This window comes from Miniopterus natalensis, chromosome 20, assembly GCF_054644295.1.
Source record: "Miniopterus natalensis isolate mMinNat1 chromosome 20, mMinNat1.hap1, whole genome shotgun sequence".
Taxonomy (NCBI): domain Eukaryota; kingdom Metazoa; phylum Chordata; class Mammalia; order Chiroptera; family Miniopteridae; genus Miniopterus; species Miniopterus natalensis.
The window spans coordinates 20,565,800-20,585,800 of NC_142100.1; the positions used below are offsets into that span (position 1 = coordinate 20,565,800).

The 20,001-nt window shown below is 52.7% G+C and overlaps 1 protein-coding gene across 1 annotated transcript; it reads left to right on the plus strand.

Moving 5' to 3' along the window:
- The first annotated feature begins 2,323 nt into the window (after window positions 1–2,323).
- RAB35 (RAB35, member RAS oncogene family) lies at window positions 2,324–19,249 on the plus strand. The gene is made up of 6 exons (XM_087828350.1): window positions 2,324–2,502; window positions 7,870–7,920; window positions 11,058–11,181; window positions 15,420–15,544; window positions 15,633–15,757; window positions 16,957–19,249. The coding sequence occupies exons 1-6, from the start codon at window positions 2,451–2,453 to the stop codon at window positions 17,083–17,085; spliced, it is 606 nt and encodes a 201-aa protein (XP_087684476.1). The 5' UTR covers window positions 2,324–2,450; the 3' UTR covers window positions 17,086–19,249.
- Window positions 19,250–20,001: the final 752 nt, after the last annotated feature.

Consider the following 20,001-nt stretch of genomic DNA (forward strand, 5'->3'; position numbering starts at 1 on the left):
TGGCCAGTTCTGCTCTACTTCTCAAAAGTATCCTGCAGCCCTGATGTCTGGAGGCTGCCTTGGAAATGTGTGCTAGAGTCTACAATGGGACATGCCTGAAAGTATGCGTGAGTCAGTGTACAGTGACCTTGGTTAAGAGCACTAGTTACTGTTCATCACATGCACACAAGGCATACCTTGGAGACACTGCAGGTTCAGTTCCAGACCACCTCACAAGAGCGAGTATCGCAATAAAGCCAGTCAGTCCCACAAATTTTCTGGTTTCCTAGTTTCACATAAAAGTTATGTTTGCACTCTACTGTAATCTATTAAGAGTGCAATACAATTGTCTAGAAAATATAATCTGTTATTACTAAAAAAATGCTATCATCTGAGCCTTCAGTGAGCCGTAATCCTTTTGCTGGTGGAAGATCTTGCCTTGTTTGTACAAAATGCAACGATTTACAAACATATCTCTAAACATAGCTCACAACTACCCTGTGTGGGACCTGGGGTTCTGAGACACTGACATGACTTATCCAAAAGCTCAAAGCTTTTAAAAAGGGATGGAGCCAGGATTTCAAAGCTAGTATTCAAACCAAAGTTTCTTCAACTCCAGAGCAGGTTGAGAAGATGGTCTGGTGACTTGCTGCCTCACTGGCTGGTCAGGGTTGAGTGCGCCTGCCTGGTGGCTCCCCTGAGGCTTCCTTCTTCCCTGATACTTCCTAAGTAAAACAGCTGGATCAAAGGGGATCCCACTAACCTATCTTGGACCAAAAAGGTCCATTTCTCAGTGGTCACAGGAGCAGCCCTCTCCCAGCTAGTGCCTTCAGATTCCAAGCCCATGTTCTTTTGACATCACCGCACTGATTCTCGGCTCCTGGGAAAACAACTCAGAGCTGGACTCAGACACCCCCCTTGCTGTTCAAGGATCTGCCCTGCAACATTGTTACAGGAACGAAGAACTATAAACAACATGAATGCCTGAGACGCACAGCGGTTACAGTACAGCCATAGGGAGCACCACCATGGAGTTAAACTGTCTCAGTGTACTGTTAAAAAGCAGCATGCGTACATGTATGTGTTTGCACAGGGACGGGAAATTCACTGAAGGACATTTATTCGTTCAATGTATGCTTGTTAAGCATTTTAAGGCACCCAAGAAACATTAAGAGGTTACCTGTGAGGAGTGGATCTGAAGGAAAAGTAGTGACTCGTACTTTTTGGTAAACTTCTATACACTTTTTTTAAAACAATGAGCATGACCTAAAACATTTTTTTAATTTTTAATTTTTTTTTTTTACTGATTGATTTGAGACATCGATTTGTTGCTCCACCCATCCAGAGCATTACTTTTTATAGGCAAGTTTTAAAAAAAAAGTTTAAGTAGAAATATCCTACAAGTATGGGACTGGAAAGGGACAGGGCTGTAAGGAATTTACAAATCTCTGCAGTTCTATGATGAGGATGGCAGTAGGAGCATCTTATTTTTAGGGCAGGTGGGAACTTAACTCTAACACTGGGGGGAAAAGGGGCTGATGAGGAAGCGAATGGCGTGAACCTGCAGCCGGGGGAGCGGCGGCTTCGGTCTCGGGGTCGCCTCTCACACCCTCGGTCATTAAACTTCCAGGCTCGGCGTCAAGCTGGACAGGGCTCTGAATCGAACTACTCTCCCCATTTTACCAAGAAGGCAACAGAAGCTCCGAGGGGTTCCAGCGCTAGGATGTGACCTCGACCCTGAGCTGACCTCAGAGGCCAGGCTCCTGGCGGCTGAGCGCCGGCGGGCGACTCCCCTCCCGTAAAACTCAGCAGCCGACCACCGCTTCGGCGTCCGGTCCACAGGCTCGGGACACGGCAGGGGGCCGGCGCCAGCACCCCGGGGGCGGCGTGTCGGAGCCCGAGCCTGGAGGAACCGGGAGCTCGGCCACGGCACCGCTCCCACGGTCACTGCACGCCCGTCCTTTCCTCTGCGCAGCGCTCGCGGGGCTCCCAGAGGAAGGAGCGAGTCCGTCCCGGGCCACAGTCGGGTTTCTCCGGCGCTCTCGGTTTCTCTCAGTTACGGCTCGACAGCAGCCCCTCCGTCCCCGCCGAGGGCCACGGGCCGCAGCGGCCACCTTCGCCAAGAGAAGCGGGCAAGCGAGCCCGCGCCGGCGGGACTGCCAGGGCGCGTGCGCGGGGCGCGAGCGCGGAGAGGGCGCGGCTGGCTGCGGCTGCGGCTGCGCACAGACGGCGCCAGGCGCTGCGCCTGCGCAGTGGAGGGGCGGGGCGGGAAGGAGGGAGGCGGTAGCAGCGGCGGCAGCGGTTGCTGAAGAGGAGGAGGAGGAGGAGGGGGAGCGGAGGGAGGTGTTTCTGTCAGTTCCGGCTGTTTGTTCGGGAAGTGGATCCGCCGCTGCCGGAGCAGCCCGGAGGGAGCTGCGGTTCGCGAGGCCAGCACCGACCCCGCCCGCCTGCCCGCGCCTCCCCCGCCCGCCATGGCCCGGGACTACGACCACCTCTTCAAGCTGCTCATCATCGGCGACAGCGGTGAGGGCCGAGGCGGCCGCAGGCGGCGTGGGCCCTGCCGGGCGCGGCCCGCGGGGGCCTCGGGGCGGGCAGGCGGGCGGGGAGGTGCCGGCCCGCGCGAGGCGGGCGGGCGGGGCTGCCCGGCGGTCGCTGGCCCCAGAGGCGCACCGGGGGGTCCGGGCCGTGCGGAGGAGAGGTTGGGGCGCAGCGCGGGGGAGCGGAGGCGCCGGGCGAGCAGGGGTCGGGGCCGGCGCTCCCGGTCCACTCGCCGCGCCTGCCGCTGCCTCACGTGTGACCTTGGTCTAGTCGCGCGATCTCTGGAGTTGGAGAGACCTGGGTTGGAGTCCTGGGAATGCCAGCTTTCTCACTGTGTGACCTGGGCAAGTTGTTTCGCCTTTCTGAGCCTCAGTTTCCTCATCCGAGAAGTGGGAACTTGCCTCGCTGCTCGCTGGGGGTGGTGTGAGCATTTGATGAGGTAAAGCTGGAAAAGTGCTTAGCGCAGATGTTTTCTATTGATATGGTAATCAGTCTCCTTGTAAGCCTCAGTTTCTTCCTCTGCAAAGTCGGCATGTTCCCACAACCTGCCTCATGGGATCCCTGTGAGGTTTCAGTAAGGTAAGGCAGGTAAAGCACTTTGCACAGGGCCTGGCCCATCTTTGCTGAATTGCCATTGCTCTGTCTCCGTCTGGTTCCGTTTCCTCATCTGTAAAATGGGCTAATAGGGTTGGCCTTAGTGGGCTGATTGAGTGTTCAGTGAGCTAATGCACAGGTAGTGTTCGGAACAGGGCCCGGCTCAAACTAACTGTTCAATATTTGTTTGCTCTTATGTGCTGTATGTATACTGACGGGCACTGGAGGTGGGTCAGCCAGTATTACAAAAGTGTGCTGACCATATCCGCACTCCTGGAGAGATCCTAGGTCAGGGCACTGCAGCCTCTCCGGTGCCCAGTGCAGTGCCTGGCGCCCAGTAGGTGCCTAACGCATATTTGTCGAATGAATGAATATTAAGTATCCTTGTAAGCGGTAGTCTGGTTTCTGGAAAAGGGTGGAGGGTAGAGGTGTTTGGAGTGTGGCGGGTACGCAGGTTTATGGGGTGACCAAGAGGTCAGGGAGGCAGGCCTCAGGAGGTTTATGGGAGCATAACTGAGGCGCTGGGATTATATGATGGGGAAGGAGGCTGGGGAGCACGCAGAATTTATAGACCTGACCAGACCGGAGTTGAATGTGGACAGGGGGTCATGTGACTAGAGGCAGAGACCAGGTTGGTGGTGGAGCCCATGGATGGTTAAGGAAGGAGGGGACCAAACCAAAGGAGTCGTAAGTCCCTGATGTAGGAGTGTTGGGTGACAGTGTCATAGCTGGGCCAGGGAAGTGGGTGGGTTTTGGTCTCACTGTGAAGCTGGATTGAGATGTGGTTGGTGGTTTGGATCAGGTAAAAGCTGGCTGAGGTTTCCGTGGTTACCAGTGGAAGGGAGAGGTAAGAGGAAAAATTAGGGGTTAACTACGGAGATGTAGAGTAGCTGCGGTTGGGGAAGGAGTTAGACAGGAGGAGGTTGTGGTTTGAATAAAAGAAAGCCAGACAAGCTGTGTAGACTTGCTCTTGGAGATGGCCTCCGGCATTCCTCTGAGTCCTGAGGCTTTTTATGGCTTTATGGGATTTGATTTCAGCCCTGGCCTTGGTTCTGAGGGGCTGGCCTTGGGGTGATTTCTCTCCTTTTGGAGTTAAAGTCAGCCCACTATGGTCAGGGGTCCTTTTCCTTCTGCAAGACATCTAGGGCCTGGATTGATATCCAGAAATGAAAAGCATAAACTCAGCAAGAAGATGCGGCTTGTTGACCTTTCTTCTCCTGAAAACCCAGGGGATGGTTTTGGCCCCTTACTCACAGTACATTTGGCATGGTGTATTGATTTTTTCACTCGGAAGTCAGGTGTGGGAGAAGACTCCCTGGGTCAAGATTTATGTGATCTGGCTCCTGGTTCAGTCTGAGCGTGGAGGACTACAGATGCTTTGTAGTAGAGGAGACAGTTGCTTTGTAGTTTAAGTTCTACCGACAGTGAGCCGATACTCAAAGCCAAACCCTTAGGAGACTAGGGAGATGGTAGCCACAGACGTTCAAACTAAGCTTTGGCAACCGAGCAAGGAGACGAACATCATGCACTCCCCTGACCTGGGCTCCTTCTGTGGATGCTTCCTTGAGGTTTATCAAATGATTCCACACGCTCTCGCCTGGCTCTCACCCTGTGCCTGTGTAGTTTGTCAGATAAGCAAACTAAGGCTCAGAGGAGTTGACCGACCTGCCCAAAGCCACACAGCTCATCAGAGGCAAAGCCAGGAGTTAATGCACATGGATTCACGTGTGAGCAGCTGGTATCAGGCCTGGCAAACAGTAGGCCCTCAGTGAATGTTAGTTTCTTTCTTTGTAAATGTAGAGTTCTTCCTACTCTGCCACGTTGTACACGCTTCTGGAATACATTCCCTCAGCTCCTGCAGCTCTTCTTTATGCCTAAGGGTCTTCGCTTTCTCTTAAGTTCTGACATTGGCTCTGATTTGTAACAGCATTTCATCTCATCCAGGAGGCCAGCCATCCTCATTCCTAGAACCCGGAGGCTGGAGTGGCCGTCAGTGAGCTAAAGACTTTCGCTTTACAGAGGAGTGAACTGAGACGCAGAGAAGGGAAGTGACTTGTTGGAGGTTATACAGTGAATTAGTTGCTGAGCCAGGTTTGAAATTGAGAGCACTTTACTTGAAGGTCTAAAGGTCTTCAACAGTCTACTAGAACTGAAGCCAAGAGGAGTAAGGGAACTATATAGCCCAAGGGAGGAGCAGGGCTGAGGGCTGAGAGCTGAGATTTCTGTGGAGGCTTTTTGAAGGCCAGAGCATCTGTGTAGCCCAAAAGGCAGAAAGCAAGGGAGAGAGGGAGTGTGCTGCAGGGAGCACGGTGATGACAGAGTGGTGTGTGTAGTTTTTGCAGAATAAATCTGTGTCTCCTGGCTACCGAGGCATCGAGGTCCAGCCTCTGCTCCTTGCAGAGTAACAGATGATGGGGCTGGACTGGTTGGGTTTCATACTAGATATGACCCTTGGGAAGCTGTTGATTCAGCTGTGGTGAAGGTAGATTGGGACTTGTCACTCCCCCTCCTTAGGCCAGTGCTGTGGGATGAATGGTAGCGGTGTGTTTTCCCAAAGAGGCCTCTTCCAGGGATATTTAGGAGATGGCATTTCTCAGGGTGGGTGTTTGTTCCATTTAAAGGGAAGAGCAATGCTGGAGGCTGGTGTCAGGCCCAAATTGAGGCTCGAAGGAGCCATTGATGTGGTGACTGTAGTGGTCTTTCTGCAGCCTCGTGGTTTCAGAAGCTCTGCATAGGAGCTTGGGGGTGATTGGAGGGGACCCAGAGAGGCCAAGCTGGAGGGAACTCTGCTGCTTTATTGCTTCATGCAGAGAGAGCACCTCCCTCTTACCTGTTTTAGATGTAGAGGAGTCAGATAAAATTTAACTTAAAAAAAGGATTCTGCTACTCCCCAAAGTTTGAAAACCACTGCTTTGGCTCCTGTTAATGCTGCAGTCATAGTGTTAGATAGCATAGCTGTCAGTGTGATTGGCGTCCGTTTAGTCATAATTCATTACACAGTGTTTCACTGGCACCTACTAAGTGCTGGGCCTGGCTTCCAGCACATTGAATGTCCTGGGTGAGGCTAGATCGCCTTCCTAGAAGAACTCACAGCCTAGTTGCCCAGACACAGCTTGTAGCTGAGTAAGCGGACCCAGAAGTCTCCAGGAGGAAGCAAAGGAGCTGGCAGGGCTGATGGGGTGTTGGTGTTGGGCAGAGCTGCGTGAGGGACCCAGCCCAGGACTTGGGCTCTCCTTGGGCTCAGCAGGAAGCCTCGCAGAGGCAGCAATGAGGAAGTGGCTCAGAGCAAGAGCACTGCCGGCACAGGCAGGGGCTGAGCAGCAGGTACCATGGGTGCAGTACCCCAAGCCTGCCTTTGGGAAGGTCAGACCCAGGTTTACTGCATAAAACAAGTTTTCCTGGGCCTCCCTGGACAGTGTATTCACTTGGAGAAGTCTCCAGATGAGATCATCAGAGGATTTCTGGATTAGTTAGGGTTAGAGAAGCAAAGCTGGGGATGGGGGTGGAGGTAGTACCCTCTCTGTGGTGCTGATGAATATACTGTGGGCTCCTCCCCATGAATGTGCACATATACTCAACATTTGCACTTAGTTATGGGGGTTCCTGAGACCCTAGGCTAAGATCTCTTCAAATTAGCTTTTATAGCACTGCTGCTAAAAGCTGACCAGGAGTGAGATGCAGGAGCCCCTTTGGGGTCTTTGTATTCAACTTCCTGAAAGGGACACAAGATGACTCCCTGAGCAGTGTATTGGAAAGAGCTTTAGAGCTCTGGAGTAGACAGCCCTGGATTCAGATCTCAGCTCACACTTCCCATGGAGGCCCCTAGGCCAGCTGCTTAGCTTTTTGGAGCTTCAGTTGCCTCATTTTAACAGATGCAGTTGGAGTTATAGGAGCACTGAAGTGCCCACCACACACACAGCACTATATGCATGCTAATTCTTTCCTTCTGTGGTCACTTGACCCAGCTGGCCTTAGGGGTGGTGGGGGTAGGGGATGGGACAGGAGGACACATGACAAGTTGCACCTGGCAGGCTAAAGCTGCTGTGTGTTGAAGTAAAAGGAAGCCAAGCTTATGACGGTTCCGCCTGTCTGGTAACAAGTGTGCCAGCAGACGCTGTGGCAAGTGAAATGCTCTGAGTACATGGGAGCTGTTGGGCTGATAGGTGTATGGCAGACACCCCTCCTCACTGATCCAGCTGACAGTGACATAACTGGGGTAAGATGGCTGACAGTTGGTTCTAGTTGTCTGGGCCTGTTTCCTCACCTGCAGAATAGCCCCAATGATCTCAAGGGTTCTTTGCAGCTCTGCAGGTCCTCGCCTCACATTGCGCACAAACCAAAGCTCCATACATGATGTGCAGTTTTCTTGGGACCATGTTTTAGATGCACGTGGGGGCCCGTATCATTTGGTTGACCTTTCCCTTCTTTATTTCTGTCATCTGGTACCTTCCTCTGGGTTGCTGAGGCTAGCTAGCCCTCAGCACAGAACCTGGGCACGAGTCCTTTTCTCATCTCTCTCCTGGGCTTGGGGGGGGCAGTTTGTCTTACACTAGGACCCTGGAAAAGGTCAGAGATTGAATGGGGGAGATGTTCTTGGGGTGTGGCTGCTTGAGATCAAAAGCGTCATTGAGGAGGGAGCTGGGTCTCTCTGAGCTTAAGAGTTAGGACCTGAGTGTCCTCTCCCTGAAGAAGGAAGGGGGACTGGGTTGGAGGGAGGGGACCCGTCCCTCCTCTCATCTCCTGCTTTCTTTCTTGCAGGTGTAGGCAAGAGCAGTTTACTGTTACGTTTTGCAGACAACACTTTCTCAGGTGAGTGTGCCCCTGGGGTGCTGCTGGGGTGTTTCGGTTTTGAAATCTTTACCTGGCACCAGAACACACCTGCCTCTGCCTCATGTCGGAACTCTTGTCATTCCGATTGCAGGCTGAAGGAAGGGGAAGCAGAGGGAGACACAGGTTAGAAGCCTCTGTGGTTGGTTTTAATCTGTCTGGTTCAAAAAAATCCTTTATAGGCCCATACTTTGGCCACCCTGGGTCTTTTTGTGCCCCAGCATTTAAAAAAGAAAAAAAAAGTTAAAAAAAAAATTTGCAATTTAGTATGTACCTGTATAAAATTTCAAACAGGAGGACTCAATGAAGTGAGAAATGAAAGCTCTCCCTTCACCTGCCACCTCTGGTGCGCGGGTAGCCTCTGGTCAGTATGGTGTCTGCTTTCCAACATTTCTTCTCCTCTCCACATGCAGTGGGTCAGCAACTTGTCTTTCCCTCAGGGTATCAAGGCTCATCCTTCCACGGCTACATACAGACCTCTGGTTCTTTTGAATGGCTCTGAAGTTTCCTGGGCTGTGCATGGATGCACATGGTTCAGTAACAGCACTCTTGATATGTGGTGCTTCTAGTTTCAATGATGCTGCATTTCTTGGGCTGCATTGTGTGTTTCTTCTTGTATAGAAGAAGAGTCAGAGAGCAGGAAGTATATGCATTTAACTTTTTCACAGTACTCTGAGCTTTCAAAGCTGTACTAAGTGAACTGACACTCTCACTGACCCATCAATGCTGAGTCTTAGTAGTCTTCATTTTTGCTAAGCCATTCAGCAAAAAGTGCTATCTTGTCTGTTTGTATTTCCCTGATCACTGGTGAAGTGGGTGTGTTTTTGTTGGTTGAATACATCAGGTTCATTGCCGAGGCTTGGGGCTGGCTTGGCCTCTGACCAAGGATGAAGTGACTGTCTTGTAGGGAATTCCCTATGGTGTGGTTAAGGGGTGAGCTAAAACTAGGAAGTGATTCCATGGCTAACGCCTCTCTTGGTGGAGAAGTGGGTTTCTCCCAGCAGTTGTCCTGCGGCACCACTGGTGGTGTGATGTGGAAAGAGTTGTCTGCGTGACCGTGAGCCTGACTAAGTCTCAGCTCATCTGTAAAGTGGGACTCATCATCGCCCTTCCCACAGAGAGTTATTGAGAGGGTCACCTGTGATATTGCAACTTACAGTGCCTGGGACCCAGTAACCTTTCCATACCTACCAGCGGTTATTGCTAGTACCTTCTGTTCAAGGCTGGTCACTAAAGGGGCAGCTTCTCATTATGTTGAAAACTATTCCTCTTCCTCCTTATGACTCTTGAGTCCCCATCCTATCGGCTTCCACTCTTGGAGGGCTCTCTTTTGCCTTGTCATTCCTCTTGATTCTGCTGCCAGTATCTTGATTCTAGCCTGAAGCATTACAGCAGCTCCTACCCACCCCCATCAGACTGCTGAGTTTATCTTGCTGGTACACAGCTCTGCCAGGGGCTTGCCCCTGCTTAAAACCTCAGCAGCCTTCTCTTAGGTGAGCAGAGTTTATAGCAAGGTTTCTCCACCTCAGCACCTTTGACACTCTGCACCCCATGATTGTGTGTTGTGGGGACCATTCTGTAAAGGATGTGGAGCAAAATCCCTGGACTCCACTCACCAGATAGCATTGCCCCCGTACCCCCATTTGTGACAACCAAAAATGCCTCCAGACATTGCCCAGTGTCCTCTGCAGGGACACAGCCCTCTCTGCTGAAAACCACTGGTCTTCATAATCTATTTTCAGCTCACCTCTCTTGCTTCTACTGTTCATTCATTCTCTTGTTTCACAAGCTCTCTCGCTCATTCGCTCATTCATTCAGCCACCAGCTGCTTGTTGAGTGCCTGCAGCAGTAGGTGCTGGCCACACTCCTTGGTGTCATCCAGTGCTCACAGAGTGCCTGGGCTGGCTTGTTTTTCAGTGTTCTCTCTCTGTTTTGCCTCTGCTCTTTTCTTCTGGGTGGGATGTCTTCCCCCCACCTAATCTCAACCTTTGACATTTTACCTATTCTTTCAAGCTAGGCTAGAATGTGACCTCCTCCCCAAAGCCTTCCTTGATCTCCACCCCACCTTGAACTTTGACCTATCGCCTAGAGTTTTGACACTTCATAGAGTCAGTTGTGTGTGTGTGTGTCCTGTCTGCAGCACTGTGTTATACTGTAAGCTCCAAATGGAGCAAAAACGTGTCTTAGCATTGGTGCCTTGGTAAGCCTTGACAGGACTGTTACATTGGCCAGAAATTATCTTCCACTCCATCATTCACACAGATGCCCCAGGAGAGCTGTTTATAATGCAGCTCATGCCCTAATGAAAACCTTCAGTGCCTTCCCGTCACACCCAAGAGAAAGTCCAAGCTCTCCAAATGGTACAGATGTCCCAAGATCAGGCCTCTGCACCCCCTCCCTACCTGCCTCTGATTCTGTACTTGATCTCACATGACCCCCTCAGCCCACTGCTATTTTTGTTACTGTCTCCTCTGCCTTGAGCATTGTTTTTCAAATTGCAGGTCATATGACTTGTGTGTTAGGAAGTTAATTTTGTGGCTTGTTTGGAACAGAATAGAAAAGAAAAAACGTAAAGTGCATGATAGCCTCCCACCATTCTCAGGCCATAGCTAACAAACAGCCTGGCCACTCTAATTAAAGGAGCCTATCCCTCCCCCCAGTCACATCCCTGGTTTTCCTTCCTTAGTGGCGCTTATCTCTTTATCACTTTGTTTCATTGTATCATGTCTGTTGCCCTCACCTTGACTGTGGGCTCCAGGGGGCTCCATCAGGGCAGAGAAGTGTCTTTCTTTTTTAAAATTGATTTCAGAGAGGGGAGGGGGGGGAGAGAAACATCAATGATGAGAGAGTCATTGATCGGCTGCCTCCTGCACACCCCCTACTGGAGATCAAGCCTGCAACCCAGCCATGTGCCCTGTCCAGGAATCAGACCATCACCTCCTGGTTCATAGATTGACGCTCAGCTGCTGAGCCACACTGAGCCATTCCGCCCAGGTGGGATCACTTCTTTCTTATTCAGAACTATGTCCCTGGGACCTCGAACCTGCTGGGCTCAGAGTGAGCGCAGTCTAGTCTGACTGGGGCACCTGAGGGCCTCGATAACGGGTGTGTGCTTGCAGGCAGTTACATCACCACAATTGGAGTGGATTTCAAGATTCGGACCGTGGAGATCAACGGGGAGAAAGTGAAGCTGCAGATCTGGGACACGGCTGGGCAGGAGCGTTTCCGCACCATCACCTCCACGTGAGTTAGGGTGGCCTGCCCCCATTCTGACCTCTCGCCACCGACATTGGACACACTTGAGTGACTTGTCTGGGTTGTGGTAGAAATGTCACGGGGTGGGCCTCTGGGGCTGTCGGGATGTAAGCTCCTTGCTGGCCACAGTTGGCGGTGTCAAGCTGAGCCTTCCCCTTCCTAAAGATGTGAGAGGAGGAACAGATGAGGTATGGCTGCTGTCCGTGGGTGGGCAGTGGCTGAGCACCCTGACTCGGGGCTGGCAGGACAGTATCTGTCAGTGTACCCTCTGGCCCATGGTTCCTTTGTCTGTGAAACGGAATGACAGTGATACGGGCTTCACCTGGCTGTCAGACACTTAGTCAATGACAGTTATCTTTCTGGGTTGTCAGTGGTACAGCTGGGGTCAGCTGTGCAGCTTCCCATCACCGACCCTGACTTCTGGGCGCTGGCTTCTCTCTGTTGGGAGGCCTGGAAGGGGCTCCGGTGCATAGGAGGCTGTTGAGAGGCCACTACTTGGCCTCCTAAAGCTGGTTACTGGGAACCTGGTTCACCCAGTGGGCTGCTCTCCTGTGTTGACGCAGCACATTTGTGACACTTAGCTGCAAATAGGAGGAAGACCCAGCTGGAGCTCCAGACGCCTGGAGTACTGTGGAGGGGCTCTTGGTTGTTGGGCTGTTAATGGAATAGGTTTCAGGAAAAAGCAGGGCTCTGAAGGCAAATGGTTCGGAATTTACATTTCTGTTCTGTGTGACCTTGGGCTAGCTGCCTAAATGTTCTGTGCTTCAGTTTCCCAGAGCGTTTATCTTTAGGCTTTGCTTTAATGCTGAGTCCTATGTGCTAGGTACTCTGTGCTGGGCCTCACAAGGATCTCATTGAGCCCTCTGCAGGTGATACTATTATTGTCCCCATTGTACAGATGAGGGGACTTCTGAGAGGGCTCCTGCTTCCATGGTGGTGTAAGCACCAGAGTAGGAGCCAGTGTCTGATCCATAGTAGCTGCTGCTTTGGTAGGCCTCTCCTTTGTCGCCCTCCAGTGGTCCCTGTGTGAGTGGGGGCGCTTGGGAAGGTGGGTGAGGAAGTTCTTCGGCCAGAGATCCCTTTCCTGCCTTCAGCATGGAAACGGGGCAGACCTCAGGCTGGCTGCAGAATCTTCCGAGGGTGGGAAGTGTGAGGGGTAAAGAGCCCCTGTGGTGGTGGCTGGCAGCATGGGGGGGATGTTAGGGGCTGCTGGCTGGGTGACCCTGGTCAAGGGGCTGGATCCCGAGCAGTTGTTGTGGGTTTCTGTCGCTGGGCTAGCCCTGTAGTGAACACTTGTATACTGTGGTCCGAGATGCCCCAAAACCCCAGGGGTCCCGTCCTGTGGTCTGCCTAGTGTCGCTTTCTGTAACTACTTGCTGATGAGCTTCCTGAGCCTCTAGTGTCTCAGTAACTGTTAGCGAGGCCTTAAGGAGGCCAACTGGGGTCAGAGGCTCTTTAGGGGAGGATGGGTGTCTTTGGGTGCCCCGTGTGTCCAGGCCCAAACTAGACTAAGACCTCTTGGTCAGACCAAGGCATTGACTCCGGATGTTCTTATCCTGGGCTGAGTCTGTCGCTAAGGACATTACCTACTTCATTTCATTTAATCCTGATAAAAAGAGTCCTGTCATTATTTCCATTTTATGAACAAGAAAAGTGAGGCCCAGGGAGGGTGAAGTGACTTAGCTAGTTGGTCAATCAGGAGTTGAATTGAGGTTTGATACCAAGGCTCTTGCCTTTAACCAGTCCACAGTCCTGTTCTCTGCTGACCCCTCACCCCCAAGGGACTGGGGCTGAGGCAGATGGCAGGTTCTCTAATGCTGCCTGTGGGTTAAAACTAGTCAGGGAATTCAAGAGATTATTGGGCCTGTGGCCACAACAAATGCTTTGGGCTCTGGGCTCTGGGGTGCCTGGGCCCTTTTAGCAGAGAACCCACAGCCCCTCCCCAGGCTGCCATGAGGTCGGTTTCTTTCAGGGCGAGGTGGGAGGGGGTGAACGGCCTCCTTCATTCTGTTGTGGAGATGAGTTAATCACCTGCCTGAGGGCAATGTGTTTGTTTCAGGTTACTTGAGAAGGGGCAATCCTGCACCCTGGCACCTGCGGTCACCACTCAGCCTCTGCTGGTTGTCCTGTCTGGGGAGGCTGAAGGTAGCTCCATTTTGGGGTCCCCGCCTCCGCCTCTCATGAGGCAGGAGGCGGCTCTGCAGGCCATGCCGAGGGGCCATGGAAAGACTTGACACTCGGTGATGGCAGCTGGTGAAGAATGAAGACTTGGAAGAGATGGGAGTTTGTTGTCTTTTCAGGGATTCGGGTGGTCAGGTACAATAGTGTGGCCTTTTCAGATTTAGGGCATTAAAAGAGAAACTAAAATTACATCCTGTTAGCCTGCCAAGAAAGAGCCCCATTGTCACCCTCTCACAGTTTCTTTCTTGTCTCTTGGTAGCTGGGTTTTGCTGACCAAGAGGTGTGGCCAGGGGTGTGGGTTTAGGGAGTAGTAGTGAGGTGTGGGATAGTGAGATGAGAGGGAGAGGTGACAATACCTGGCCCTGGAGTTAGATCTTCTTGCCCTTACTTTGGCAGTGTGACTTCAGGCAGGTCACTTAGTCTCATTTCCTCACTGGTAAAATGGCAACCCCCGTTAGTCATACCAGGTGGTTGCAAAGGTTAATTGGTAGTGGATATAAAGCGCTGGGCACTGTGCCTGGCACAGATCTAAGTTGTGGTGAGTGGAAGTGATTACTGATGGCGGTGGTAACAGGTGGCCCAAAGACACTGGTGCTCTCCTGGCCAGAGCTCTGAGTCTTTGTGTTGCTGGTAAAGTCCCTTGTCTGGGCCCCAGAGAAGGGTGGAGTTTCTCAGGGAGCAGTCGGGGCTTTGTGCTGGGGTTGCAGGTATTTCTTGGCATCTTTAATAACCTTTAGCAAAGGAGGGTTCCTAAACACATTCCACTGTTCCACACTTTGCTGGCAGGGGAAAATTGTCTCTTCCCGATTCTTGGCCTGCACTTGTACCTGCTCAGGTGGGTGTCCACCAAGCTGAACAGGTAATAACCTGGCACTCTCAGCAGCAACTGCCGGGGGGCAGGGGCAGGGCTGGTTCTGGGGGCACAGTGCTTAGATGGCTTGATTGGTAGGGCCCCCCAATGTAAAGCTGTGGGCACTGGTTCTTACCTCATTGTTCTCAGGAGCCCCTGGTGAGTGGGAATCTCTGCAGCTCTGAGTGGTTACAGCGTCGGGCAGGGGTGTCAGCTGCGTGTTGGTCTGGGAAGGCTCTCCAGGGAGGTGGAAGTGTGAGGCCCTGTCCTCTTCCTCCCCAGGTTGACGTCCTCCCATCTGTCCTACTGAACCATGGGAATGAGTGAGACAGTGTCTGAAGGGGAATGTTTATACCCTCCTGCCTTCCAGATCTTCTAGCTGACCTCAGGTCCTGGGGTCTGTATGTTTGGAAGGTGGCATATGTAGGACACCCTCTTCTGAATTGTGCCTGTATGCCCATACTGTTTCCATGCTCTCCCTGCCACTGGCATGGATGAGTGGCAGGATGGGAGGTGCCCACCTGTCTCCAGAGGAGGGAGTGCAGACCTTGGCAGGGTTTGACAAATGGTGTGTCTTCTTGGAATGGCATTTTACTAAGATTTGAGGAGAGAAAAACAAGGATAGTGAGCCCTGGCCCATGTGGCTCAGTGGATAGAGCATCAACCCACACACCAAAGGGTTGTAGGATCGATTCCCTGTCAAGGGCACATACCAGGGTTTCAGGTTTGATCCCCAGGCCCTGGTCAGGGCGCATGTGGGAGGCAACCAGTCAGTGTGTCTCTCACGTTGATGTTTCTCCCTTCCTCCCATCCACATTCTCTAAACTCAATGGAAAAAGTATCCTTGGGTGACAACAAAAAACACAACAAAAACCACACCAAGGGTAGTGATAATATGATGTCAAATGCAAAACTTGCCTGAATTTTTAAAATAAAACAAGAACCTCAAAGAAGTTTCAAGCTAGTGGCAGACTCTGAACACCGATTTGCCACCTTGGGGCCGGGCACTCACTGGTGCCTTGGAGACAGCGTGAGATTCAGTGCCGCTGAGCACCCCTTCCTGCTGGCGGAGGCACAGTGCCAGTGCGTCCCTGTGAGGCCAGGCAGAGACTCAGGGTGCCTGGTTGGAAAGCGTTCGCCCCCTCCCAGTTCCTGGCTGCAGGCTGAAGCTCTGACACAGACCCTGGCCCTACAGGTATTATCGGGGAACCCACGGGGTCATCGTGGTTTATGACGTCACCAGTGCCGAGTCCTTTGTCAACGTCAAACGGTGGCTTCACGAAATTAACCAGAACTGTGATGATGTGTGTCGAATATTAGGTGAGACTGGGCTCACTGGGATGGGGACAGTGGGGTGGAGGGTGCCAGGGTGCTCTGCAGGGCCAGCTGACTTTGCTTTGCCTTGAAGTGGGGAATAAGAATGATGATCCCGAGCGGAAGGTGGTGGAAACAGAAGATGCCTACAAATTCGCCGGGCAGATGGGGATCCAGCTGTTTGAGACCAGCGCCAAGGAGAATGTCAACGTGGAAGAGGTGAGGCCTGGGCCAGAGCAGGGGCAGGGAGGGAGTGGGGCCCAGCTCCGCTCCACCACCATGCCCTCCACTTCCCCACGGCTGGCCTGCCTGTCTGGGGCACCCAGGTGGTGACAGAAAACATCATAGGAATTGCCAGGCCCTTTGAAGTGTTAGCTCACATCTCAGCAGTCCTCTGAAGTAAATTACTTCCACCTTTCAGATGGGAAACTGAGGTTCCAACTTAAGGAACGTTACCTAGGTCGTTAAGAGGGCGAATCAAACTTAGACCTGTCCATACCACAGCCATGCATTTTCCACTCAGTTCTCTGCCCCACTGTCCCTGCCCTGGCCCCACTGCTGTCACCTCTTCCTGCTTTCTAGTTTTCCCTGTGGCCTTGGCCTCCAGAGCTCAGGTGGCACCTGCTGAGCCTCCAGCCTGGCAGCTTCCCTTCACTTCTGCATGGCCTGCTGGAAAGTAGTCGGAAGTCTATGGGAGGAATGCTGGGCCTTTTGCCACAAGCCCAGGCTCGCTGCGCTCAGGGCTTTGGGCGAGTCCTGCCCACGGTGTGTGGAGTCCAGAGGCCCAGGGAAGCTGGATTCCCACTGCATCCTGAACACCCCGTGCTTTAGTCAGGCTAGGATCACAATATGGGTCTTTCCACGTGGGAGCCTGTGGTGGGGTCCTAGTCACCTTGGGTGGCAACTTATGGTCCCTAGGCTCCCTGTGTGAAGCAAATTGTCACGTGCTTGATGATACCTTTCCCGTGGAGGACAGAACTGTGGGTTGGTAGGTGGATCCTGGTATCACAAGGACGTCTTGGGGTCTGGGGAAGGTTCTAGGCAGGATGTGCAGTGAGGTGGCATGGGGTGGGCAGGTTCTGGGTCCCTCTAATCCATCACCAGAGCAGGGGTACCTTTGTCTTGTCCAAAGATTCCAACTGAAGGAAAGGGGTTCTTTCTCTTTAAGAAAAAGATGGGAAAATCCTGAGAGATTGACTTCCCCTGGACACAGCTCATTGGTCTTTGATGTTGTTCCTCTTTGACCTTTATAGTTTGCCACCTCCTTCTAGAACGGGTGTGGGGACATACATACCAAAAAGTTCACGAGTAGAAATAGCTGGGCCCTGGGAGGTGGCCTTGCTGGCCAGCAGAGGTAGCACCGAGACAGGGCCTCCGCACGAGGTCTGAGGCCTGCTCTGCGTCCTCCATCCTCACAGATGTTCAACTGCATCACAGAGCTGGTCCTCCGAGCAAAGAAAGACAACTTAGCGAAACAGCAGCAGCAGCAACAGAACGATGTGGTGAAGCTCACGAGGAATAGTAAACGAAAGAAACGCTGCTGCTAATGCCACACCCAGCCCACTGCAGAGACTGCACTGCGGCCACTCCCTGGCCCGAGGCCTGCAGGGCTTCTCGGGGGACAGTCTCAGTTTCGTGCCGTTATTTAAGAATTCTCTCCACGTTTTTGTATCTGGAGGCGCCATCGGCACTTCCTCCCCTCCCCCTCAAGTACCAAGAAGGTGTTGGACAACCTGCCCTTCCCTTCTGGTGCCCCTGGCCCCTGGCCAAGGCGCCTGGGCCCAGCGAGGACGCTGCCAGCGAGCGGACTGATTAACCAGTTTGTACATAATGTATATTGCTTTAACCGGCCGTGTCACCCTCGTCCTGCTCTGGCTTTGCCTCCCTAACGCCAGCCTGCTGCAACAGACCCTCCCTCCCCAGCCGCTCTGCCCGCCAGCAGCTTCCTGAGGAGAAAGGATCGCCACGTCTTTTGCCAACCTGGGCTGGTGGAGTGGGCTCCACGTTCCTCATTCTCTCCTGCAGGCCGTCATTGACTTCTGTACTGGCAGGTCGTGGCTCACCATCTTCAGAGCCTGTGCCATCTGTGCTCCCAGCCCCTCCCTGCCCACCCCCATCCCCGCCCCCTACCCCTAACCATTCTGACAGCTGGGAGGCTTGGCCTTGACGTAGGCCTGGGGTTCCCATTAGAGGCCCTGCCCTCAGCTGGCCCAGCCCTTTAGTTCCACAGGAGTCACTCCTGCCCTTTGGCCAACAATTTCTTGTCCTGCCTTCTAGACGCCTCTAAGCTACAAACCCAGGGGAGTTGTGGCTTCTATTTATACCAACCTGTTTCAGTTCCAGCAGAGAGAGGGTGTGTTCATGCAGGGACGGGGCTTAGGAGCATTATTTTAACAGCTAAGAAAACGAAGCCAAATCAAATGAATTAAGTTCCTCACACTTTTCTTCTCTTCCCGAGGCTTGGTTGGCACAGCAGCAAAAGTTGTGGCCTCTCCTTCGGGTCCAGTGTTTTTAGAAAAAGCAAATGGCTTCCTGTCATTGTGGGGCTGGGCTCTTGGCAGAGCAGCCCTGCCTTCCTGGACGTTTCTTGGTAGGAAAGGAGAAGGGGCCGCTCGCCTTCGTCTGTGTTGGTCCAGGGTGTCCCACTGAGTTCTTGGGTCTGCAGTGTGGGGAGTGGGTGCTGCTGGACTGTGGGGATGATGCCTCTGCGCTGGATGGCAGGCAGCCTCGGATCACTGACAGACTGTTTTTTAGTACAAAGGTAGCACGAGGATTTCTTAGCAGGTGGGAAAGAATGGCAGCTGGGCTGGGAGCCAGCCAGCTTTGACCTACCGTGGTCCCTCGGAGGAAAAACCAGGGTTATCTGCACTTGATTACTGTCCCCTTTCCTCCTCCTTGGGACACTTTATTCACCTTTCCCCTAAAAGGATCACGTAACCTGGGAATAATTTATTTCAACACCATGGTGTGTTTTATTAGATTTCCTTTCCTAGACCATTTCCAGGTGAAGCCCTGACTGGACAATCACATCACAGATCACACTGCAGATTTTCCTCGTTAACACTGTTGAGGGGTTTTTAATCAAAACGGGGTTTCAAACCTTTGACCTGTTTCCCCACTTCCCCAAACTGCCAAAACGCTGTGGTTCCATGTGACTGGCCTTCACTTTGGAGCCGCAGGATGAGTTGGGGGAGTTCTGTGGGCCTGGGAAGGTGGTGCTGTGGAGGGTGGCCGCAGGGCCAACCAGCAGGCAGCCTTGTCTGGTTGGGGGCCAAGAGCAAAAGCGTGGTCTCCGTCCTCAGACTGTCCTGGCCGATCATGGGTCCTGGGTGGGCAGCACACTCCACTCTGAGCATTAAGGTGACGCCAGTGTGGCAATGCTTGCAAATTCAAGCAATAAGAGGAGGGGGTCCTGGAAGTTTCCAGCCCAGGCGAGAAACCCTCGTGGCTTTTGGCAACTGGATGTCCAGACCCAGGTGGTGGGGTGATTTTGGTGACGACTGTGCCTGTCCCGCTGAGTTAGTACGCATGAATGGGGGTGGGGTGGGGGTGGGGGACTCACAGGGCTGGACCAACGTTCTGGTGGACCTGATGTGAAATCCTGTCGAACAACAAAACTTTTAAATGGTTTGCTAGGATTATTTCTGTATTGAAAGTTTCTAATTATGCTTTTTAAAAAAAGTACTAAAAATAAAGGTTCAAGCTGCCAAATTTTCTTCCAGGGTCTGTTTCCTCTCTTTAGCTGTGCTCTGGGTGGGCCTGGCTTCTTCCACCCATTGTGTCCAGCTCTTGTTTGTTCTTGCCTGAGTCCTGAACAGGTGCCCCTCGAGGCCCAGGGACACTCTGAGAAGCCAAGTTCATTTTCTCCACGAGAGGTTGGTCCAGGTTGAGGTTCTCCGGTTTCATGCACTGGCCAAGAGCACATGTGTAAGAGGCCCGGGGAAGCGCCCTGTTTATTCTCCACATGCCCGGAAGGATGCAGTGGAAGCTTTGCCTGCAGCGACTTCTTTCTGGCTTGAAGTTTCTGCCAACTGGAGGGCCTGCCCGTGCTGCGCAACTGCAGCATTCACTGGCAGGGAGCCCAGGCCAGGGTGGGCGTGGAGGCGGCGCCTTCGGCCACTGCTCCCCGAGCAGCTGTCACTGACAGGATGCCTGCACCCTCCACGGGAGGTGCCCCTTCCTGGCTGAATCCACTGGTTGGGTCCTAGTATATGAGGTGGCCTCCCAGGTGCGCACTGGGGACTCACTATTTCTGCCTCTTCATGCCAGCCAGTGGCGGTCCTGAAAGGCAAGCTGCGTTCGTACCAAACAACCCCTCCAGGCATGCAATGACTGAGGCGGGAAGCTCTGTAGAAATTCAGTTTATTCTTAGACTATTTTCAAAAGAAGCAGTGGTGCGCTGTTTTTCTAAAAATATGCCTTTATAGATTTATATATAATATGTATATTATAAAATCCATACA